We start from the raw sequence: 25,768 nt of genomic DNA, 5'->3' as shown, positions 1-25,768 counted from the left end.
ACCAAGGGAAGCACATCCAAAGCAGTGCCAGAAGCACAAGACCTTAGCGTCATCTCCACTATTTTCAAGACATTTCTCACCACTGATGTTGCTCATCACCGTCATACTGCTCACCACAGGTGATTTATGTAACCTGCTTTTCTGCAACTATTAAGTTTCATGTTGATGGACCTCAGTCGCTCCTCAAAAAAGACGTACTTTAAGCTTATTTGCTCAAGCATAGCACAGCACTGACACAGTTCCTGGACTACAGCTGATTTGGACTCACAGCACCAGCTCGTGTTTGCCTGCAAAAGGCCATAAAGTTACACATCAAGTTTGGGGAACGCTTTGTGCTATGCAGGCTTTGCGGGATTAATGTTTTATGGGATCTTCAGCATTAAACAAATCATTTCCTGACTGATGCAACTGCATGTAGTATGTTTAGTCAGCAAAGAGAGGCGATAACCAGCTCTTGCTCTTGCTGGGTGCATGTACTGGTGTTCCAGCACATGCACACAGCTTCCTTGCAGCTGCTACGGTGCTTAATACCAATGTCCTGGCAGTATTCACATCCTCAGCATTTGATTTGCTTGGTCTTGCTGGAGAACACCATGTGGATTGGGCTTTGCTCTTTACTCAGAGCAGAAGAGGAGGAAGAGCATGCCCAGCCACCCAGCCTGCCACTCAGATACTCCCTCCTTTGGGAGGAAGGGAGGGAGATGCAGACTCTCCCTTGTTTTCCCTGGAGCATGGACCTGAGCTCTGTCTCCCCTCACCAGAAGAGCTCCCTGGTCCCCAGGGTATTTGAAATGGGTCTTAACCTCTCCTACTGGAGCTATCGCACTCTGCATAAATAATTAAGCGCTTATGGAAGCACTGGAGACAACCTGCCGGGAAAGCATCCTGAGCACCTACAAAGTCTAAACAGCTGTTCTCCTCTGGCTCAATTAAAGTGTTTCATACAAAGAGGAAACTATGCAACCGGAGAGCCTGAGCCGTTCATCCCATGAGAGGCACCTGCAGGCAGCCCTCGCCCAGCCTGGCAGCAGGATGGGCACCACAGAGCAGCCAGCCACACAAGCCACGCTCCCTCCTGCCTGCTGCTCCACCATAGAACAGCGCGAGTCCCTTCCCCACAGGGAGTCCACACAAGGCCAAACTCCTGGGTCCTGACACCCCCTGGGATGTCTCCCACCTGGCTCCTTGGTTTTCATGGCTCTTGTTCTTTGGCACCTATTTTTCCACATGCTTTTTACAGGAGGTCTCTGCATCTAGCTAAAGGCTGTGGACTCCTCCATTGCTAGGCGTGAGTTTGTTTAAAGTGCTGTAATGCTAAAGCTAAGTGCTTTTTGTTGATATAGCCCTTGCATTTTTCTTTTTCTTGGACCTCAAATGCACCAGGATAAAATTTCGAGATTTGGTGGAGAGGGGACAGAAGGAAGGAGGCATTTGTCCTACATTTTGAGAAGAAATAACTCCCCCAACACTCCCAAAGACAACAGGAAAACTGAAAGCAGCTCTCATCTCTTCAAAATGAAATCAAGACAACTCAAAACCAGGATGACACAAAGCACGAATGGACTGTGTTTACAACTTCTCGAAACAAATTTGAGAGCTTGTAACAGAGAAAATGACTCCAGACTCAGCAGTAACTGGGGACTGCGGTGACATTCCCAGCAGCCACAAAGCGAGCCCAAGCCCAGCCGTCGAGGCAGGACTCGGCTCCCGGAGGCACCACAGGCTCCCAGGGCAGCACCACTTCCCCAGCCTCCCTGGGCACACAACTGCCTCCTCCTCTTCCCTCAACCCACAAAAATAAAGGATGACACCATATCCCTGTTACCCCGTAAAACACCCGTGTTGTGCTACGGCAGAGGTGCCCCCGGCCCTGCTCTTCCTGTGGGAAAGAGCTCGGGAAAGCTTGTGACTGGTAAAGGGTGAGCAAAACAAATTGCAAATGCCGCACATCTGATTGCTGTTAAGCAAGGCAATACTTGAGTCACTGGAAGCTTTCCCCTCCCCGCAGTTTTGAACGCGAGCTGAGGATCTCTCACTCCCAGGAGCACCGTGAGCCTCCAAGGCACAAACGGTGCAAGCTGTTTTCTCCCGTATGCACGTGCCTGGGCTGTGCCTCTGGCCAGATCAGCTCCCAGCCATGTGATCCCATCAAACCTGGCCAGAACTCCAGAACTTCAGCCCAGTTCTCCATTTCCTTTTGCCTGACAGAAAGTGTCTCTTGCAGAGGCTGCTCAGCAAGCAGGAGGAGATGTGGGGACCCCCTCACTGCAGCCACCCTGCTCTGTTCCAGCCCAGCCCAGAGCCACCAGCATCACCCCAGCCAGACCAGTCCCTGTGCTGCCTGCTGTGGTTTGGTACCACCATACCTGTGCACTCACAAGCTGCTATCTATTCTCTTGCTAGAAGGAGGAAAAAAGGTTGCAAGGTGCCTGGAGCACCCTCCAGCACACACAGAAAGAGCAGAAAGCAGGGAAGGAGCAAGTCAGAGGGGTCAGTCCCACCCAGCCTGGCTGCCACATCACGCAGCTCTGGAGAAGGCAGCAGCAAATACTCGTGCATCAGTTTCACTAGGCATAAGCCTGTGGTTGAGGAACAGCAAAAAAACCCACTCCAAAAAAACCAAGCCCAGTGCTGGCAGTAACCACGGCAGGCAGTTCGTGTTAGTGAGATACAGGCGCACACAGCTGCGGAAATCCAGTCCCCAGGTCACGGACTGATAGCTCCTCCATAGCACCAGACACACAGAAAAAGCACAGAACAGTGATGGGAACAGGTCAGCTCCAGACCTGAGAGATGCTACCAGAGAGCCAGAGGAAGCCAGCTGGCAGGTCTCTAGGTTTTCAGGCTCCCTGTGTCCTTTCTGGCCCATCTTCCTCCTGCTGATTGTGCAGGACAGGGACTACAGCACAGGTGGTGACACTGCTCTTGCCCAGGATAGCCAAGGACAGCAGGCACAGCTCTGGAAAAGGGATGGAAAAAAGGTAAAAGTGCAGCAACCCCACAAGCCCAGGGAGAGGGACACTCAAGCATCACAATATGGCCTTCAGAAACCGAGGCGTGCCAGAGACAAGGCAGGGCAGGTCTCCTGGGAGAGCATCTTTCTCCCCAGCCGTGGCAGGGAAACGTGCTACCCAGCAGGCAAGGTACTGTGGAAGGGAGGCAGCCGGCATGGGGAGAGTCCCACAAATCATCTCAGTGGCAAGGGTTTCCATTTGAGCTCCAAACAAGGCTGCTCACATCACATTCCCAGGAGGGAAGACTTGCCCAGCCATCCAAGATCCTGGGGAGACGGGGCAGGCGAGCGGCAGCCACCCATCCCTTCGGAGCACAGCTTTCCCTGCTGAGACAGGAGCGTGCAGGGAGGCCAAGTCTGGCTCTCAGCAATGCACTCAGCCAGGTCGGGAAGAAAAATGAAGGAAAAAAGAAAAAAATAACTCTTATTGTTTATCTCCTTCCAAGATTATTTTAAAGTATTTCTGATAGCATCTTATTTTTAAAAAGAAATAATAAAAAAAATACCGGAACAAATACCCTTGAAAGCGTTTTGGTGTGTTTTTATTACGCAGTAAGCTGCAGTATCCCACTTTTCACCAATTCCTTTCCAGCAGAGCAGGTACCACACGGCTGCCAGGCCCTGGCTCCCTAAGCCAGGACTGGGGCACGGATGCCCAAGCAGCACATCCAACCCGCAGCCAGGCTCCCCACAACGGCACGCCAGGACAGGGCATGTTTATCCCCATTTATCTCCACCACCGATTTATCTTATCGATTAGCTGTTTTTCTTATTAACCAAGAAACGTCTGGGCAGTGAGTCTTTCTAGAGTGAGCCACAGCTGAAGGTCCGTGCACATCATGGGAACGCTGTCCCCACGGCCGAGCTGTCCATTAACTGGGCAGGCGATAAAGCTGGCGGGGCCACCCCGGGAGAGCGAGCCTTTCAAAAGCAGCTTTGTATCACCAGCTAACACATCGCTAGACAGCTTCTTCATTAACAGGAAACTTGTAAGATAATATCCTAATTGAATCAATTAAGAGTGCTGCGGGCTGCAGGGATCCTAGGGAGAGGGGAATGTATGTGCTCAGCAGTGTTCCCGGGAAGCAGAGCATCCAGGAAGGGCCTTGTGAAAATAAGAGCTGATGGTGTAATGCCAGAGGGATACACCATGCAGACGGCGTAACCCCAGAGGGGTACATCTGCTGGAGGAGCAGCACCCCAGGTCTAACAGCCTGCGAGTGGGCCGTATAGCTTCCCATCTGGAATCAAACTCCGAGAAATCTCTGCGGGGGAGGGGGGGGGGGGGAATAAATAAAAAAAAAAAAGAAAGAAATAAAACCATTTCCAAAAAGCAACACCTCAAGCCAAGTGCCAGCAGGTCATAAGGTGTGTCACTGCATCATCACTTTGCTTCTCCTCCTCTGCTTTCCACCACAAAGAGGAAAAGTTTTCCCCTCTAAAATATAAAGGTGAGGGGAAAAAATTATTTTTCATTTAAATCTGATCCGGTGGAAAGAAAAATGGCAAACACAGAGGTCCTGCGTTCCCCTGATAACGATGAACCAGAAGGCCATGGAATTACTCTTGCAGCGAGTCCTCTGCAGCCGGGGGACTGTGGGACTCGCTTTTGCCGAGCTGCTCTGAGGCGCAGGCTCTCCCCTACCCAGCGTCAGGGCTGGCGTGGCACATGCCATGGCTGCAGAAGAGAAAGCAAGCCTTTGCCAGCTCACGGAGGGGATGGTGGCTCACATCACTGAACAGCAAGCCACAGCAGCACAGGCTGGGGGGTGATGAAATACCCAGGCAAGGAGAGCAAACTCTTCCACTCTTGCACAACACCAGGAGCTGATGTCGGAGCCAGGCCGTAAGCCATAATCACAGGCATGGGGTGAGGGAAGTTGTTCCCTTATCGAGAGGATTTGCTTTGCCTGTGTGACGAAGGTTGAGTGTAAAACCGCATTCCTCCTCCTTGGTCTAGCAAGAGAGAGTTGACCTAATCCATGCCTCCACCAGACATGCCTGTTATCCAGAGCACAGAAGTCAGCTTTTGACAGCACCCAAAGGGGGGTGGGTGTGTAAAAAAAAAAAAAAAAAAAAAAAAAATCAACAAAAGGCTTCAGAGTCTGCCGAGTGCACGGCAGCAGAATCACAGGAGACTCTTTGTAAGAGCAACAGCCTCCCCACTGAGAGAAGGCAGCAGCTTGCCATGGGGGAAAGATGGGCCAGAGCCAAGCCTGCTCTCATCCCACACTCCCAAACTCCCTGTCGGCCCCATTCCTCATGAAAGGGGGGAATGCTGCAGGGAGCCAGGCACACCACATGCCCCACTGTCCCCATGGCAGCGAACTCCAGATGGGGCCATACACGTGGACAGCTCACTCTGACCTCCATGTGCTCAGCAGGGCATTAGTCAGGTCTCCTCTTACAGGAAGAAGAGTCGTCCTCCAAATTTGATTCACCAAGGGACAGCATCCCACTGATTCCCAAATGCAGTGGCGGAAAGGGATGCCGATCCCAGCAATTGCCTGCTGTCATGGCAGCACCCCCAGACCCATGGGGACATGAAAAGGGACACAGCTGCACACTGAGAAGCAGAGACTTTGCAAACATGCTCCTGCAGATCAAAGCACCCTTGCACCCTGGAGCCAGCAGGTTTGAGGAACATCTGCCAAGCAGATAGTCTGGGAAAGAGAACAACATCTGGCAGTGGCTCACAGACTACTAATGTTTAGTCTCATTGCAATCCTACAAGAGGCACCTTCCCTGCATCTGCGTGGCCTGTCTGTGAAGAAACAGGAGGTGCAAACACAACAGCCCAGAAGACAGAAGGACCAACGTGGAGCAAGCTCAGAACCCAGGCGTGGTGATGCCTCGGGAGGTCAAGCCCGGGGAAGGACTCCACTGGTGCAGCACCACGTAACGCCCATTCAATTGCCAAAGCCAACTGGCTGCTCAAAGACAGGAAGGGGAGCTGAAGGGCAGCACAACAAAGCGGTTCCTTGATGACCACAGTTTCTCCCCAGCCCTGGCTCTTCTGGTGCAAGGGATGAGTTCAAGCACATTTTAGACCAGGCAGAGGCAATCCTGACTTCCTCAGCAGTAGGAAATGGCATCACAGAGGCTGAATTGTGAAAACCTGATGGAAAACTTTAAGCCCTGCTCAGCAGTAGACAAAAAAAGAATTAACTGAGGTCAGAGAAAAAAGGGCTACACAAACTGGCAGCAGCTGCCACTGCAAGAGAAATTTCCTATGAAATCACAGGAAGCATTAGACAGAGGGAGACACTGGTGCCTGTGAATAGCTCACAGGCATGGAGAGGGCAGCAGATGCAGGGTTAGGCAGGATGCATCCCTCTGCCCACGCTGCCCCCCAGCCCCGGGCAGCCCCGGACCCAGCCGCTGCCAGCTCTGGGCTACCCCGAGTGCTTGCTTGCACCAAACCCAGGGAGGATGGCGGGCTTCTGCCTGCACGTGGAGGCTCGGAGGATGCGGCAGCTTCGCATCCCTAGGTTTGGTCCAATGGTCCCCCAAAAGCAGTCAGGCAAAAAAAGCTTCCATGGGCCAGGACAGGAGATGTTTCCAGCCTGAGCACGCACTGATTCTCCAAGCAGAAACCTCAGTGGTGCTCAGCTCCAGTGTAAGCGATCGAGACCACGACGGGCACCGCACACTCAGCAGGGCTGCCAGGATTCCCAGTGAAGCAGGCACTTGGCCCCACTTGTCTAACCCCCAAAAGCCTTTAGAAACCTCAGTGTAACCTCCTGTTTCATCATCCAGCCTTGAAACATAAACCCCCAGAAATCACTGGAAGATTATCATGTTTGTTTATTAGTGATGAGAGAATGGGAGTTTCTAGTTGCCTATATCACCATCGCAGTCAACACCATGTGCCAATTGCACTAGATGGGTGAAGGAGAGGGTCATGTAAAGAGAAAGAGAAACATCCTCCTTTCCAGAGAGGTCCTTCTCTGGTCAAGCCAGGCCCTGCTCCCACAGCGATCTCTGTGTCTGTTCTGTGCTCATCTACAAACCTTACTTCCAAGAGCATTTAAAAAATATTTTTTAAAAATCATGCTTTAAGACATTCAAAGCCTGTATGTTTTCAAAAGCAGCAACTAGCTCTGGGTACCCATTCTGAAGCATCCAGAAATGAGAGGGCAGACAAAGCTGCATCTTCCCAAAACCCAGCTCCAGTAAGGCACCAGGTGAGACCCTGAGATAGTGGGATCCAAAATCACCACCCATTTTTGGATGGCCCAAACAGCTCCTGAAAAACACTGCTTGCCTTCTCTCTTTTTGTAAGCCTGCCAAGAATATATTTGGGAGAAACTAAGGAGAGAATTTAGCGTTTAAAAAAAGAAAAAGAAAACCGCAAATTTGGAGAAGAGCACCAAGCAATCTCTTATTTATACAGCCTCCTCACAGAGTTGCTGATCCCTCTGTCTGCTTCGTGGGTGATTAAAATACATCACTTGTTACATTTGATCCATTGGTGCTGAATCCTGGAAGTCATCATTCTCTTTACAGTACCTTACTAATCCATTTTCCACTTAATTTCTGATAATTGCAGCCTCTAGATGGCATTAGGCTGGGTAGGCAGGTCCCAGACTGCTCAGATGAGCACTGAAAGCTGCTGCACTCCGTGCAGGCACCCGGAGCAGAGCATCAGCACCACCAAACAACCAGTACAGCATCCATAACTCACATGGCAACCCAGCTGCGGGAAATGACTCTTGCTGGTAGACATGCTTGGGAACAGAGCAGCAACACCCGAGGGTGACGCTGGCCTGCACCGCTTCCTCTTTCCATCCCGTCCATGGGAACGTCCCTCCAGCACAGCTGGGGCTGTGTCACGCAAGGAAGTACCCCTGGAAGGAACCTTGGCATGGCAGAGCTATGCCACCTGCCCCAGCCTGGTGCAAAAGACCACAGAAGCACCACCCCAACCCTCGCTGGAGCTGTCACAGCAGCAGCAGCTGTGGAGAAGGCTGCAGAGATGATTCATGTTCACCCGCATCCTCCTCTCTAGCATCCCCAATGCAGGCACGCTCAGAAGACCGGGAAGTCATGAGATTTAGTTTCTGTTGTGGAAATGGAAACAACGGTGAAGAAATACCAATACATTTGTCCTATTTCACGTGTCGATCAGCCGAGGCGCAGTACGGGGGAGGGCTGTGCTCAAACACTACAACCAGATCTAGTTTCACACCTAACAGTGCTTCACACCAAGAGACAACCTTCAGTCAAGCATTTCAGCAATGGGTCAGAGAGAGACCTTAGCACATGCCACGCCACTCCGAGCTGCACACTTGCCAAAACCTCCAGATGACTTGTCCCTAGCTTCTCCCCCAAACAGTTCATGATCTGATATCTCTTCAACCCCTCCCTTCCAAAAAACCTTCCCCGCTCTGCATGAGGAGAAGCAGACCAGTGTACATTCCACTCCTGAAATTAATGCAAAGTTTTAAATCTGTGGCAGGCCCAAACGTGATGAGACAAAGGACGAGGCATTTGAGCTACAGGCAGGGCTGCAAAAGCTGCAGTCCTACCACTTGGGAGAGCACTGCTGGTCCAAAACACCAGCCTCATGACCGTCCTCTTGCATCAGACTTCTTGCTAACCATCTATTTTCCCTGTTGTTCCTTCCCTAAATACAAGCCCCATCTTCCAGGCGAGCAGTCGGTAAAAAGACCAACGTGGAGAGATTTTTGTCTCCACACAAGGTGGGTTCTGTCCATCAAGAGCAGCTCCGCAGCAGCCAATGCAATCACACGGGTGAAAAATGAGACACTGCAAACCCCTGAGGTTTCACTGCTAAAACCAGGGTCTCCATATAAAAAAGATACACCCGAGTCCTTAGCGTGACCATGCTCCTTTCCACCCTCTCCCACCTGACACAAGAACTCTCTGTTTAGCAAAGACAGGAGCTGATGGAATGCTGGAGCCCTGGGGGAGCAGCCCCATGGACAGCATGAAGCAGCCCAGCCGCTGCGTGACCCCCCCAGCAACCCCACCCCACCTCCTCCCGCACCAGCATTGCATCTCCCCCATGGTGCACGCTGTCCTGGCGGTCCTCCAGTTACAGTCAGGGTGGGATTTAAAGATGCCAGCGGTGTCCAGAAACCCAAGCTGGGTAGGAAGCCTCTGCAGGCAGCGTGTGCCCACGGCCAGCACGGGGACGTGCCGGGGCTGGCGCAGGAGCCTGGCACTGCCACCACCGGCACGATGGCAGGAGAGGACTCTGAGCACTTCTGCGTCCAGACAGTCCTTGCCAGAGGGCCAGGGCTTGCCAAGAAACTCCGCTTATTGCAAAACCAGAACGCTGGTGCTCAGCGATGTCTGATGGAGGAGGCCAGCCCTCGCAGCTCACGGAGGGATTGATGCACTTAGCAGGGCAGGGCTGAGCGAGCGCCCAGCTTCAAGCTGAGTTATGGGGAGCGCCGCGGGGAGCCTTTGGGACTGCAGAAAGCGAGATGCAATGCAACTGCAGCGGGAATGCTATCCTAACCCGGGATAGCCACCCTTCGCCAGGGCCCGGAGCCAGCAAACACAAGAGGCACCACGGAGGAGCCCCAGCAGCAGGCAAAGTGCAGCAACCCTGCTGCTTTCTGTACATTTAAACACGAGAACGCAGATTTCACATAAAATTCCGTCCAAACCACATCCCTTGAACTGCACCTGCCTTTTTAGGATCCAACCAGAATACCAGAATAAATCAAGCAATGCTAAGGTTTTCCAGCATAACCAAACAGAAGGAGCACGGACCTTGGCTGCACCCTAATCTCAGAGCTCTTCTCCCAGTGCAATCTCACCACGGAGACACGAGAGAAAACCTGAAAAGCCTCTTGGCCAAACGCACCGACTGATAAAAAACAACCAGGGGTTTGGGGCTGAAAGCAGCCACCTGTGGGCAGGTGGAAATAGCCGTCCCCGCCACGTAAACCTCAGAGCTCCCTGGGAACTTTCCAACCCGGCTTTTTTATTTCCTGGAGGTGGGCGGACGGGTGGGAGCGGGAGAGGAAGGGGACTGGAAAATGCTGATTTGCCAAGAAGAAAGATCAGCAGAAGAGTATCCATTTCCATTAACGTTTCAATTTGAAGGGTAAAACCTAACCATTAAAATTAAAAGGATTTTTATTAATGTTTTAAGTGACTCATCAAGGGGAAAGCTCTTTTAAAAAAAGATTAATAGCAAAAACCAAAGAGAACATTTTACACATACTGAACTGAGTTTCTTTGCTAAAATTTAAACACTACCTTTCCTCCCAGCTTAGGACAAGGAAAACTCACCATTTGGAAGAGCTGCACAGCTTCCCAGCTTGGCACTCTGCATGGCCAGACACAGAGCCTTCTTCAGTGGCCATTTCAGCAGCCATTTTCAGCACGCATGTGCGCAGTTACAAAATACGGGATTACAGCTTTCTGCTGACTGAGACTGGGTAAGAACTCCAAGATTTTGGGTCCCTACCAGAGATGCTGGTAGTTTCCACATCCCACAGCTCCCTAAGCCAGGAGAGGGGCAATGCCCACTGCCAGCAGCATCTCTACAAGCAGAAAATCTCCAACAGGGAGGAAGACCCATAACTTAATTTTCTAAAAAACAGCATTTCCTCCATTTTTAGCAGTATTTTTTTCCTGGGGGCAGGGGATAAACCCACACAAAATTAAGAAAAAAAAAACCCACCAAAAAACCCCAAACGGCAGCTGCACTCTGCAAGGGTGAACGCCTCGGCCAGCCCCACCAGCAGCCCCCGGGATGGCTCTGCAGTGCCTGGGGCAGGCTGCCCACCTACCCGAGAGTGAAGCTGCACAATGTAGTTGAACCCACTGAACTTTTGCCTGCAGCACAAGACGGGGAGACATCTCACCTCCACCCTCCTCCTCCTCCTCCTCATTCCTGGCCCTCACAGAGCCACTCCAGGCTCACAGGGACGTGGGCTGCTTTGCTGCCAGCTTGGGGAGGGGGGGATCAGCCCCAGAGGTGTCCCAGACCTCTTTGCACCCAAACTGCTCACCGAGGGAGGCATTTCTCAAAGTCTGCTACAAAAAAAATAGCTTCTTCCTCTCCAAAAAGGTCAAGTAGCAGGTCAGGGCTGATGGTAAATGATCAGCAAGCTGAGCTTGCAGAGGAAAACAGAAGCACAAGGAATTCTCCTGAAGGTGCACAACAGCACCTTCTGTATTAAAAAATACCTGGTTTTACTAATTTAACATGGTATCAGCACTGAAAAATGACACTCAAATGAAAGCTTTCTCTTGCCCAAACCCTAAATATTCTATAAAAAGCAGTATTAAAACAATAAATTCCCCAACCTTAATTACACCTCCCAAATCTAATCTCCAAAATCTAACTTCCATGCTGCCAGGTAAAGACATCATTTATAATTCACTACTCAGTGACTCAACCCTATTGCAAAGGCCTCAAGGTATAGCACCAATAAGGCAGAAAGGCTCAGGAAGGTGGAATTAAGACAGGGAAAATGCTGGTGGCTTCATGCTGCCAGCTCATAAGGGAGACCATTTTTCATGTAGGTTATTGCTCTCATTGCAATCCTAGATAACACCAGAATATAAAAGTTACCATAAAACAGGGTGTAGAGCAGCATCCCACAGCCCGGGGATGTGCAGAAGCCACGAGGTGATGGGAAGATGAGCAGAAGGTGTGCCATGCATCCAGCAGCACTGCAACACTCCCGCGGCAGTGGAGAAGCAAAGCCGCAACTGCTAGCCAGAAAACCAGAGTCACCGTGGCACCGCAGAAGGGATGGGCTGGCTGCCAGAGCCCTACAGCATCCACCCCTGGCACCACATCATGTTTTCCCCTCTCCATTTTCTGGTTAACGAGGTCCCCCTTCCCACTGCCGGCTGGCTGGAAGGCATGAATCACAGAGGAAGGGCAGATCCTGCACACCCATCCTTCTCTCCCCGCACCGTCTGCCCTAGTGCAGCCTCACCGCCGCTGGCACAGACCTGCCTGCCTTGTCCCTTCCGCAGGATGCCAGCCATGTACCCAGGAAAAGCCCGTGCTGGGTCCCAGCGATGGGAACAAGAATGCAGACAATCCCCAAGGCAGAAAGCATGTAGAAGGGGAAAAAACATGCAAGCAAAGTAAGAGGAAAGGAGCATCACTTCTCTAGTTGGAGTAGAGTGCTGGGAAGGGAGAGCAGGTGGCTGAGTTCTTCACTTGTCCCCAGGCCCACCAGGACCCCAGGGAGATCACTGCAGAGGTCCACACCTCACGTTGCAAGGGGATTCCAAGATTGCAAGAAAGCACTTTCAAAAGCCAGCATGGGAGCGGTGATTTGCAGCACTGTGGTAGACCTGTGACAGCCCGATGTAATCAAATGAAAGACAGAAAAGAAGTGAGATATCAAGACTGCAGAAAAACACCTTGTCCCTTCAGCTTTATCGCCTCCCTCTCAAGGGCAGGACAAGCCCAAAACCACCATCTCCCTCTGTCTCTCCCAGCTCTCCCACTCACCGTAAAACTACACAGATGCTTCAGCTTCTTAGATGCCCACAATATGTGTGTGGTACATGCTACAGTCTGTACTGTATCATACAGATTTAGCAATATAAATGGGTCCTGGCCATTTTACTAAAAATTCAGCGCTTTGAGATACAGACAGACTCCTTTGCACTGATTTACTTCTATCCATCCTCAGCTCCTCCCCAGGCAGCATCAGTCAGCTTGAAACTGGTTCATTTCAGATCCAGGGCTGCTGCCATGTACATGATATAAATTGCAGGTCTTTCCACCAGAAAACTGAGCTGCATTAGATTGATTAAGAGCACGATGGAGATGCTGGGCTCATGCCAGCACATACCCAGGCAAACCTCATCAAACCCCCCAGCTACAACGGGTTCCTGGCACCTCCCCAGGGACTGACCCCATGGGCAGCAGGCAAGAGGGGGACCACCAGGGAGCTCCTGGTCTCCTGGGGACCCTGCTCAGCCCTCCCAGAACACGGCAGCTGAATTTCCAGGGCTTTTTCATTAAGCAGCTAGGCATCGGAAGGGCATTAAATCACCCCTGAGACAGGGAGAGGGGTATAACCCCTCACCTTATTTTGCAGGACATCTTTTAAACATGGCATTACTGACAGCCTCACCAAATAAGACCACACTAGATTATCAGCAAGAGATCTTAGCTCGGTCCCTGAGGAGGTGAAAATTTTAACCCCCCCATCTTTCTGCCTTCCCCCTCCAAGGGTTGCACTCAGCACAGGCTCCCCTCCGGATCGCACCCACCAAGCGATGCTTTGTGTGGGACGTACTTCCCCAGGGCTGGGAAACAAAGGCTGCAAACGCTGTCTCCTCCGGTTGCTCTGCCAAGTTTCCAGAGGGAAGGAGACCAGGGGGTGTCAACAGGGATGAATGAACAGAGCCAAGGCTCTGGAAACAGCCCTCCTTCGCCACAGGGCCACCACAGCAGCGCCAGGCGATGAACCTGGGAACAAGAAGGGACCATCTGATGGGAGCAGGCGGAGGTGAGAGCCAGGAGGCGAGTGGGAGCTCTCGGGGCCCACCGCAGACCAGCAAGCAGCGAAATTGCTCTGGAGGCAAGGGGGAGGATTGCAGAAACCTGGCGAGGGTGCAGACACAGCCTGCGGAGCTGCACGCTTGGAACAAAACTGAAAGGGCAAATGCTAGCCACCAGCTTGGAATAACCCAAAAATCAGCGTGCTGTTCCCAGCAGCTGCTGGAGAAAGGCTTTCGCTGTGAGAATTGAAATTTTTTTCCGCCGCAGACGCGCGCTGCCCAGTGCTGCTGCAGCCGCCCCAGGTGTGCACTGGCCCTGGGAACTTCCATCCAACACCGGCTCTCCGGCAGGACGGGCTGCCGCTTCCCAGGGCAGGCACAGCTTCCAGCAGCTTGCAGCCCCGCTCGGCTGGCAGGCACAGAGCGCAGCAGCTAGTCAGGGTGCCAGCTAGAGCCAATTATAACTCCACTGACCTGCCTTGGCGCTAGCATGCACGGGAACACACTGGCTCCCGGCTGCCAAATGCTGGAAAGCTATAAATGGGAGACATTTGGAGACAGAAAAAATTAAGGAGCCAACTTTTAACTAGGCTGAAGTGCATTGGACTGTACATGCTCTCTGCGGAAGGAGAGAGGAGGGGAGGAGAATGATGAAGATCTTAGATGCGCTGCTGGAAAAATAGCAGCTCAGGGCTCTCCGTGCAGTCTGGGCACGGAAGAAAATATAGTTGCTGGTGCTTTGTAGCAGGAACCTCACTGTAGGAAGCTGTGGGGAAGCTCACGCAAGGGCCTGCCTTTCACGATCCAACTGCCTACGAGCAAGATCCTGGTTATTTATTTTTGTGGCGGGGTGAAACCACGAAGTACATTGCACACGCAACTGCACAGAATTTTGCTGAACTCTATAAACCCTGGAGAAAAAAAGAAATCCCCCAAGTGTTGAAATAAGATTCCTGTTACGAAATAGCTATCGAAAGAGCCCTGTTTACAATCCCTGGACACAAAAAGACATCCATCTCGCGCAGCCGCAGCACAGCCGAGCTGCCTTAGGGCTTTTTTCATCAAAGAGGCCGCCGGGACCAGGCAGAACCCAGAAGAGGGGTGAACCCGTGCAGTGCCTCGGCTTGCGTTCCCACCTGAAGGAGCCTCGTGCTGCTCGGGGGACACTAGTCAGCACACTCGCCTCTTGCTTTCCACATTTGGAGAATTAAGATAACACTTATTCCACCTTTGCAAACCACGTGCTCTGCCAGGAGCCCAGCTTAAAGAGCAGAAGAGGAGGAGGAGTGGTGCAGGTGGAAGAAGTCGAGCACAGGGCTCGCAGTACTGGAAGCAACGCACAAGGCTCATGTTAATTTTTCAAGAGTCCAACTGCCTGAAACAGCCTAATGAGAACAATTCCTCCCTGCGTGCCAGCTAGTGCCTTCTGAGCCTGTTTTGATGTAGCCTTTTATTTAAAAACAGCCTGAATTACTAAGATACTGACCTTATCCCCCTCCTCATCTTTGCCGGGTGGCTGCATGTACACAACAGGGGAGAACCCCCTCCAGAAGGGCTAATCTGTCTCCCATGTCAAGACAACATGCACAGACCATTGCCTCCTGCCAATTTTCTCATAAAAGCAGGCACCACTTCAACAGCCTTTTTTGTGTGTGTGAGAGAGTGTGTGTGTGTTACACACAAAGCTGTTGGCCTAAAGGCTGCAGGACTCACTCCAAGATGACACTGCTCCAGGTGGGTCAAAGCTGAAAGTTTCCAGCTAAGAACCTGAAGGATTTGTTAAACATATGGACAAACGAGAGGACTGGGAAACACACTCAATGCACATGCAGAAAGGAGTCGGGGAGAGAGCCAGAGCCATTTTTCAGGTCGCTTAACATTTTCAATTCTTCTGTCTCTGAATCATGCAACAAGCACGCTCACACCAGCCTACATCATGTCTCCATCCCTGGGCTCAAAATTAAACCTTTGTGCAGAGGAGCAGCTATGCAGCATCACCTCCTCCTACAGCCTTCAGCTAGGACAAGGGCTGAAGGGAAAGTTGCTGACTGCAAGGGGAAAAGCCCTGGGGTAACCTGTCCCCAGGGAAGACACCCCTGAATGGCAATTCGATTTTTAAGGGCTTGCAGCTCCCTGCCAGAGGAGAAGCTATTGCTTCAGTGGCGAGAAGGCAGGACATGCCATGAATGGCAAAGCCTGCTCCAAGAGGGAATTTTGAGACCTGGCTCCATCACAGCTTGCAAGCAGCTCACTTTGTGACTGACGGGATCCAACCGGCTGTGGAGTCACAAGCCTTGCTGTCCAGGACACAAAGCAGGACAGGACAGAAAAGAGCCAGGCACAGGCTCCCGACCGGGGAGAGAGTGGCTGCAGCTGAGAGGCAGAGGAGGCAGGGGACACGAGTGGGGCTCCTGCCCAGGGAAAGCTCAGGACTCTGGTAATAGTGGGAAAGCTGTAAAGGGTCAGGTTTGGATGTAAGGACGTTTTAGGAACACAGCGAGACAACAGTGGCTCTTGGTCACATGAAGACTTGCAATAACTCCCATCGTGGCTGATGAGCTCATAATTACAGAGCAGGGAAAAAATGTTTCTTTTTGGGGGTTTCCACAAAAAAACACAAAATACAAGCCAGTATCTGTTCTCTAACCAACAGTGTCGCTTCTTACAGCCAATGGTTTCAAGAGAACCCTTCCAAGAGCCTTGTTAACCTCCTCCCAAGTGATACATCCAATGTGATCCAATGGAGCCCTACAGTCACTGCATGGCTCTTCCCTCGCTGGCAGGGCTGGAAGCATCTCTCAGGCCCGCAGGACCCTGATCCTCTATCTCTGTCCACTGGAGAAAGCCACTTATATATCTGATTACCAACTTCCATGCCAGCCAACATTTCCAGTGTACCTGCCAGCCCCAATTAGTGTCCAGAATACAACTGGCATCCAAGCAAGCACCAATCTCCCTGCCTTTATTTCTTAGGAACAGCATCCATCTGCTCCCAATAGCTCACATCTGGCATACTGAGTGTTTCACAAAAGAGCCTCAGTCTTATTAGAAGAAAATCATTCCTCTAGCCAAGAAATTCATGCAGAACTGAGTTCAGTATTTGTAGTTACAAATTTACTACAAATCAGTTACCCAGGGTTTCAAACTTCAGAATTGCAATTTCATCTAGGGGTTTGGTTTTTAATCCCTAAAAGGTTGCTCTTATGTACACCACCTTGTGATGAAAAACATCTATGGATAAAGCAAGGAGAGGTGGTAGGAACCTGAGCACAGAGGATCTACACAGCAAAAATGCACCTGAGCGCTGCCTAGGTGGCTGAAAGGCTTCCTCCTGCAACGAGCAGTGTATAGGAGGTGGAGGTATTCCCTTCCCAATTCCACCAGCTGGCATAGTACACCAAGCCTTCCTGTGATGGCCTCAGAGCAGGAAAGGGTATGACCTGTGTGCTTCTCCAGGGATGAGGGACACCGCTTCATCTGCTCAAAACGCTGGATGGAGACCAGGAGGAAGCAGCCTCTGCCTCATGCTGGGACACATGAGCTGAATTGCGGAACAACAGTCAGTCACCAGCCCTTAGAGATGAGGTGACAATCTCCTGTGTGACTGCACGTGGCCCCACGGTGTGGAACTGGACAAAAAGAGGAGGTCTTGCCACCCTTGGAAGAGAAAAGCAGGGTAGGGCTTCAAAAGGCTGCTACAGAGATGAGCTGTAAAGTGGGACTTTTGCAGAAGAGAGCCAGCCTCGGGTACCAATGAACGCCAAAGGGAAGAGCTCTGGAAGCTCACAGTTTTCAGAGAAAACCTTGAACACTGGCCAGCTGATAACAGCACAGCCTGCAGCAGTACTGCGACCAGCAAGGTGGCTTTCCACATTGCCCGTTCCAGTACAGGGAACGCGGCTGCCTGACATCTCTGCATCCAGGTGGAGGAAGAGACCAGCACTGGGCAAACTCTAGGCTTCACCCCTGTTTCAGCTGAGGTTGTGGTTTGTGTTGAGTGTCATTTCTGCCTGGCCAGGGAGGGAAGGACACTTTGCCCTCCAGCTGCAGTGGGAGCAGGCTAGCCGGCGAGGCTGTCAGTAGTAAGTGTGCATGTGTTTTACTTGGCCTTACTCCTAAAATAATTGTTTGGCCACAATAGAAGGTGACAAGTGATTCAGCTGTGGCGCCGCAGGGAATATCAGGGGAAAATCCCCAACCACTCACACAACTGTGCCTGGGCTGCTCTGAGCTGCAGCATCACATCAGCCTGGGAGCCAGCCCCCACCAGCCCTCGCTCCTGCCCTGAGAATTTCTTCCCCTCTCTCCTACTTGGATCAAATGGTTTCCTTGTCCTCCTTCCTGGGCTTAACAAGAGGGTTAGTGACAGCAAAAGAGGGTGAACCAACCTTCACCCAAAGGTAGCCAGAGCTGCTATGGAAAAAACAAAACCCTGCTCAGCTTCTGGCAGGAGCATGGAAAGTACAGCCAGAATCACTGGGAACACAGATATTAAATTAACAAATATCTCTACCCAAACATGCATGTACTGTGATTGCTCAAGGCCATAAGTACAACTGGATGGATTTTCACTGGATAACATGAAAGACAGATTCTTGACACAGGGATCACCTGCAACTCAAGTTTCCAATTCTTCCTCCAATGCATCAAAAAGGTCATCAGAACTGGACCGAGGAAAAATATTTTTCCCCTCTTACTATGCTTTCAGAAGCAGCCGAACCACTTTAGCCAATCAGTTATTTTTGGGGGGGGTTGTTTTCTGCTTTGGTTTTTTTGTTTTGTTTTGTTTGTTTTTAATAACCAGAAGCATGAATAATTTCCAGCATGGAAAATTTCTGCCTAAAGAGCTAAAATTGGCATAGAATCATCCAACAGTCATGTAATAAAGGCCTCCAGCAACAGCAAGAGTCACTGCTACCAAGCCTACCTAGAGCATTTTTTTCCACTGTGCTAAGAGGATCTGTTTCACTCCTCGCCTTTCAATCCAATTTCCACTGTACTGCACCGCAAGTTTAAAATAAGGACACCAGGAAGCATGTGTGATAAGGGGGAAGGAAGGGAAAAACCACAATTTCATTCATTCTTTCAACACAGCCAAAAAGGAGTGGTTACTTTTTTTTTTTTTTTTTTTTTTTTAGAAAAAGCTTCAGGGAAAAATGAAGGGGGAGACATTTGCTTTAAACTTGCCCATCTGCACCATGATGGTCAATCAAGCGCCGATTTCTGCTGCAGCAATTCAAACACATCTGCACAGCCCTGCGCGCACTTAGGCCAAGGCACCATCAAGCACTTCTGCTTCTAAAGGTGCCCCAGGGTGTTCTGCAGAGCCAGTTTGAGTCTCTGGCTCCAAACAGCCTCCAGTGACAACCCTTTCCATCTAGAAGCGTGCACAGCTTCAGCCAAGATGGAAGGAGAGGAAGAGAAGACAGACAGCTGCTATCTCCCTACCTGTCCTTCCCCATGAGGAGCAAGGCAGCCCAGGGAAACAGCACAGCTGGAGGCACCGCTTTATGCCATATAAACCCCAAAAAACTGTGCCCCCTTGCAGCAAAGGCAGCATGAGCTTGGCCACCACCTTGGAGCACCAGTGAAGACGAGATGCTGCGGAGAAGGAAGCGCTGAGCTGGGTTTCCTTCCAGCCCTGGCTGCTGCCCAACAGCTGTTCCCTGTTTATTTACTTTAATATTTCCTTGGTTACACAAGCAGCTGCACACAGCTTAACCCCTGCCTGCACCAGCCGCCCGTGCCACCCTTGCCCAGCACGATGCTGCGGGACAGCAGCAAGGGACAGGGTAAGGACACCCAGGGTCTTGCCAATGGTCGGCCAGGGCTTACTCAGCGTGGCCACGGCTCTGCACAAGGGGACTTATCAGGCAGGGGGCAGGACACCAGCAAGGTGAGCAGCCGTCTCGCACCATCCCAGGCTTCGCAGGCTGACCTGAAGCCAGATGACCAGCTGAACCTGGGAAAGCCATCTGGGTTCCCATGGGCTTGCTTCCCCAGGCAGGCCCCGATGCACTGTAATTTTAGCAGTGTATTTGTCTCTGGATACAGTGATTTCAGAAAAGGCATCCTCATTCCTGAGCAACCACAGCACCCTTTCATGTAAGGCATATAGCCATGCTCAAAACTTCACGTGAGCAGGTCGGTGGAGGCAGAAGGCGCCCATCTCCTCTCCCAGTCCCATGCACAGGCCAGGAGGGACATGCCAATGACTCTTCTGGCAGCTGCTGCTGGTCCATAGATCACTTAATGCATTTTCTTTTCTCATCTGCACAGAGCCTGTTCCAGCAGCTCGGTTTGTGTTTTGGCTCATAAAGCTCAGCCAGACCCCTTGGCTCATCTCCACTCAGGAGGGGGTGGAAAACACCCTTTGCCTGCTTGCGCAGAACACCAGCTTCGGTTTTCTGCAACCCAGCCTGTCCCAATTGCCTTTCCAGCCTCCTCCCTCTCTCCCAGCTCCATTTTCTTCCTGACTCCCCCCTGCACCAGGAGGTAATGGCTAAAGCAGCTGCTGTCAGCTGCCCTCTGGGCTGGCAGTACACCGCCCTGGGCAGCGGGCATCCCCCCAGTGCCGGCTCCCCAAAACACCAGCAGTAGGACACGGACCCAGGGAAATCAGCGCTTTCCAGTCACAGCCCTGTTTTGCTGTGATAGCAGCTGGGAAAGGCATGGTATTAGCTCTGCAGGAATGGAGGTCAGGCCGAACTTGAACAAAATTTCCCCCCCCAAAGCAAACAAAACACCCCAACAAACACCCCAGCACAGATTTCTGCTGCAGCAATTCAAACACATCTACACAGCCCTGCATGCAGTTAGGCCGAGGAGTGACAGCAGAACTTCGACACCAGGACATGCAGAAGACCCAGGCTGTCCCCACAGATGCACAAGAGGCACTGGAGTGGAGTCCAGCTTTTGGGGTTGCTTTGTTCTTGCTTTCTCATGGATGTCCAAAATTGCATTTAAGTTTCCTCAAATCAAAACATTTTCTGTTAGATTATGAAAGGCATGCTTAGTGTAAGGCAGAAACCACATTTCTCAAAGGACCACAGCTTTCGACGCTCCAAAATCCAAACCCCACGAACTAGTGAAATGCTTACCTGCAGGTCAAAGAACTTGCTGTACCGTCGGTATATGACTTCTGTGGACCCATTGGACCAGGTGACTTTGATAATGTACACCTGCAGGGAACAGAGGAAGAAATCAGAGAGGAGTGACCCAACAACCTGCACTAGAACCCAAGCTCTGCTAAAGCAGCCCACGCAGCCCCCACGGCTGGCCGTCAACCAGGGAAGTTCATGGGAACACTTAAAAGTCATTTCAGCAATACTAGAATATATGTAAGCTTAAACTATTAAGCTCCACTGCTGCAGCTTAATTGTCTACTAAATGCTTATTGCTAGTTGTGAATTAAGACAGCTCCCTATCCCTAAATTGGTGCGTACATCGAATGTGAAAGGGCACTTCTATATAAAAACACAGTTAAAGTCTCTTGAGACAGGCACATTACCAGTTAATACCTATGCCTTGGCCATCCCATCTATGGTTGCAGCATAAAGTTTGATGTCCAGATCCCAAACGTGCAGTCCCCAGCGTGCTGCGCCGCATGCCACCGCCAGCCTGGGTCCCAGGGCTGGGGCTTGCAAGGACTCAAACCCACAAGGTTCGAAATTCCATCTGTTTTGCCATAAGTAGCTCTGAGGATTTGTTTATTTGAACTTGCTGGGGTGCAATTCACCCTCCTGTTCCTTAAAATACTACACAATCAATCCTAGTAATTGCAGGTTATTCACAGACCATAGGACCAGGCTTTTACTGGTGATTAATGCAAAAAGAAAAGAAAAAAACAAAAACAAACAACAAACCAGCCCAGTTTTTTTATTCTTCCATGAAAGGCAACAAGCAAATAACAGAATTGGGCAATTACTTATCTAATGTCCTCACTCCTTTTTCACAGAAACCAAAGATCACCCTTGACAAGATGCCAGCCCAACACTCAAGTGATGCAAATCTCAGCCTTCACTAATTGATAACAGATTGACTAAGCAGAATGAGGGCAGGCTCATTTTTTATTCTAACTCTCAGGTCCTGCTTATTTCCACCAGAAATTCAAGTATCTATTCACTGAAGCAGGAACAAAACATTCAGAAGCTCAAGCAAATGGACGTGCTAGAACTTCAGCTAACATCATGAAGCGTGAAGGCTCTCAGGATGCTGATGTTTTGGTATTTAGAACAGAATCCCTTAAGAGTTTCACAAGGTTTCCCACAGAGATGCACATTTTTCCCGATGCTGGAATGTGACCAACATCCCAGCCCAATACCAAAACTCAAACACCAGGAGATTCAAATAGATAGCACAGCACTAAATCATCTGAGCTCATCAAACCTACTCAAAAGCTGTACTAAAAAATCTAATCAAAAACTCACTCTGCTGCCCAGAGGGCTGATGCAGCATGACCAGCCAAAGTGAGGAGACTCCTGAGGAACAACAAACTCTTCCCAGTGGAATCACTTCCAAAATAAGACGGAAAAAGAGGCAACAAGTTCTTATTGCTAAAATAAAGCACTTCAGTACTTTCAACCCAGCAATGAAATGACCACGTTTCTTCAACCAGATGATCAGCCCAAACACAGCTGCGACTGCTTTGCTGACTCGCGGTGAGCCAGCTGGGTGTCACAGGCACCACTACCATCTCCAGACAAAATCCAAATTGCTCAGCATCACCTCACAGGCCTTTATTCACCTAACCACAATCCTCTCCATTCACAAACTCTTTTTTTTTTTTTTTTTTTTTGAACGGAAAGCTAATATGCTTTCTGCATATTAGCACCAGAAAGAAGGAGGGCTCCCGCAGGAGCATCTGTAGCAGCTGGGCAGACCTGGATGGACCATGATTTTCTGCAAGGGAGACCCCAACACGGCGCTTGCTTAGCACCAAACGTGGCTTGTCAAGTACTCTGCATTGGGTCAGGTGCCATTCCCATTCCAGAACATGCTTCTAGAGCTCAACAGGTCAGGGACAACTTGGCTGACCACAGTTTGCAAGGAAAATTGTTAAAGTTGCATGACGCGGCCTCTGAAGGGTCTGACAGCATCCATGCGGTCGTCATCACGTCATCAGCAAACTAAGCGTTAACTTGACACTAAGTAAGCATCCAAGCTGCCTTTACCCTCACCCCAGGACTTGCCGGCAGGCCAGCATGAGCTCATTCTGGATGGAAGCTCAGCCGATATCCCAGCTTTCTTACCAGTCTATAGCACTTTACAGGGTTATATCACTGCTGGCTGCCTGCCTGGAGAAAGCCTTCCACTGGGGCAGGAGGAAGAGCCAACTTTTCTACATTGTTCATTCCTATCCTGCCTTTATTTGGAGTCAACAGCTTATTAAACTGGGATTTTAATCAGGATGTGGATTTGTTCAAGCCAAAATGAATTCAAAGCTCTTAAGGGCAATAAAGCCATGGGGTTTGAGGGCACAACATGTGTTATTATACCCTTTGCAACTGGGGGAAGGAGCATTTCCCCCAATCAATGAGCTCACTCCTAATTTTGCTGAAATGTGGATCTCCCAGGAGTCTGGGTAACAGTTTCTTGCTCATCCTGTTTGGACAGCAGAAAAGTCTCTGGGGGTGTCTCCTCACCTACTTGTGGAAAGCAGAAAAGATGGGGAAGCCCATAGGAACGGAAGCTCCTCAGTACCTATAAAAACACTGTCTCAGCAAAGCTGGCTTCCTCTCTCCTTGTGAACATCCCTTGTCCTTCGCTCCGATGGCCCCATCCCACCACAGTATTCTCTTGGCCAAAACCATCACTGATCTTGATCTCTGCCAATACCTAATCCAGCCCCCGCCATCCTGGGGATCAAAAAAGACATCAGAAAACACAACTCAGGTGCTCTCCTCAACTAACAACAAAAGTGTGGATTTTGAAAGGTACAAACAGTGCAGTCAGCCACCCAGTGGTGGTGTCACAGGGACTGGAGACGATGCGCCACCAAGCTGCCACAGGCACCCACCCACTCCTTTCTCAGGTGCTTTTGGAAGACACTTTCAATGACCAAGACAGTTTTGAAAACACTGCACTTGATCTGAAGTTTCCCCTTCCAGTCTGGCACCGCACCATGTCCTGCCAGGAGCAGACACCACAGAGCAGCAGCCCAAACAAACCCAGTTTTGCCCCAGTAAGGAGCCACGCCATCAGCTGGTCCCACATCCCTTGGTCCTGCAGAGGCTGCTCTGAGGACAGGCTTCTTCCCAGCCCGGCTGTGTGGGTGACGACATGTGGAAACAGTTACTTCATGGGTCTTCTCCAGCTCCAATTTCTACAGTCCTTCAAACAAGTAACACAGAAACCACCAGCAGGCCTTTTCCATGGAAAGAGTGAGGCGGCATCCCGGGGCCACAGCTGGTGCTGCGCTGGGGACGTGCACCCATGGGCAGCACCGCTGGGCACAGGGGGTCTGCCACCGCTGCGCTTGGATCCCACCCCGCTGCTTGCTCGAGGGGTGGGGAGAGCCCAGCAGACCACAGGGAACGGCAGGCGGCCCCAGATGCAGAAGGGGGGCTCTACAACCCCATCACGTGCGCTGGGCCCCTGGCCAAAACCAACAGGCAGAGCTATCTAAATATCTACAGTCCTCCTCGGGCCAGTGGCAGGGTCTGCACCACGGGGAGGAACCAGCTGACTCGGTGAAACCCGGGAACCAGTGGCTCCCATCCATCCCTCCCTCCCTCGCGGGAGGACGCCTTCCCTGCCCCAGTGCCAGCCCCAAGAGCCTTCATCTCTCACCCTGCTCCAGCCGACGCTGCCGCACAGGCACCACGTCCAACCCCACAGCTAGGTATGATGCCTGAAGGCAACAGGCCAAGGTGAGCTGTGGAAGAAGCAGAAATCACTGGGGCTGAACCCTCCTCAGCTTCAGGCCAGGGGAGCAAAGCTGAAATTCAAGCCCACGCTTCTGAGATCCCTGAGATGCAGCTCACGGCACTGGTCCTACTAGATCAAGGCAAGAGGAGAGGTACTGAGCTTTCAGGGTCACTCAAATACACCCAAAATCCTGCTTTAAGGATTGACAGGCCCACACACACACCCTCAGCTCCCCATCACCCCTCTCCCCACCACCATCTCCCCTGCCCTCACGCCACGAAACCACAGTCCCATGCTGTGGCAAGCCCATGTTATGGAGCAGGAGAAGTTCCCGGCAGGACAACCTTGTCAGAGCCTCAGCAAAGACCAAAGCAAAGAAACAAGACCTGTCCTCTACCCCCTGGGGGACACAGAGGCCACAGGGACAGTTTTGGAGGTGCAGGTGGATCTAATCCAATGCTGGAGGAGGAGCACTTCACACCAATGCCAAACACCCTCTGTGCTCCTGTCCCCTGCAGGGTAGGAGCGGGCAGATCCCTCACGGAAAATGGAAGCCGGCAGATGCAAAAGCCTGAACTCTGACAGGCACCGCCGGGACTGGGCTCCCCAAACTCCCTACGTTACAAGTCATCAGTCACATACCAACTACTTAAAAAATTACCAGTTGAGAAATTTACCATCAGGACCACCACTGCCCAAGTTTCTCCTTGGTCACATTAGAAGCCAAGCGCTCTAAATGGAAATATAAAGACAGAAAACAGGCCCCGGGCGATCTTGCAGCCCACCCAGCCGGGCATCACAAGCTCAGTGCCCATGGCATCCCTCCGGCATGACCCCGTGCCTGCCACAGCTCTCCTCTCCCCAGCATCTCTGGAGAGGCAGCTCAGAGGGAGAACGGGCCAGTGGGAAGCAGGACTGAAAACCTCAGTAAGGGAACCATCAAAAACTGACAGGTTGCTAAAAGAAATGCAAATGGCACATGGCCAACCGTAACAGAGCTGTCAATGAGAGCTGCCAGTCAGCTCACATGGCAGTAAGGGCTCTGCAGCCCCAGGGGAAACAGGCTGGCAACCCACAGCCGGCAAATGCAGGAGGGAGATCCAGGACATCCCTCCTGGGCAGGATGGCACCCCAGGCAGGAAGCAGGCTCCAGCATCAGGCATCACCAGAGGAGCAGGAAGGCTGAAGGAGCCAGCTCAGACACACATCCAGAGCAGTTAGAGTCACAGGGACTAGACTGAAAGAACAGAGGGAACGAGAAGCCAGTGCAAATTATCTCTATCTGAAAGGGCAGCCAGAGATTTAATTTCTTTTTTTTTTTTTCTTCCTCTTGAAGAAATGAAGTAACAAGCATAAGCCCTGGGAGCTGTCAGACCCCAGAAGTGTTTTTCCAGGGACTGATAAAGAGCCTCAGTGCTGCAG

General features: G+C 51.2%; 1 protein-coding gene across 2 annotated transcripts in view; it reads right to left on the bottom strand.

The window, feature by feature from the left end:
- Positions 1 to 25,768, bottom strand: part of SH3PXD2B (SH3 and PX domains 2B) — a 78,162-nt gene that overhangs the window by 44,359 nt on the left and 8,035 nt on the right. For both annotated transcript variants that reach the window (XM_055812194.1, XM_055812195.1), the window contains exon 2: positions 20,578 to 20,658. In XM_055812194.1, the coding sequence (XP_055668169.1) occupies positions 20,578 to 20,658 (81 nt within the window). The remainder of the gene's footprint in view (positions 1 to 20,577; positions 20,659 to 25,768) is intronic.

This window comes from Falco peregrinus, chromosome 8, assembly GCF_023634155.1.
Source record: "Falco peregrinus isolate bFalPer1 chromosome 8, bFalPer1.pri, whole genome shotgun sequence".
NCBI classification, from domain to species: domain Eukaryota; kingdom Metazoa; phylum Chordata; class Aves; order Falconiformes; family Falconidae; genus Falco; species Falco peregrinus.
The sequence above is the reverse complement of the archived record's forward strand: the minus strand, read 5'-3'. Positions and strand labels throughout refer to the sequence as shown.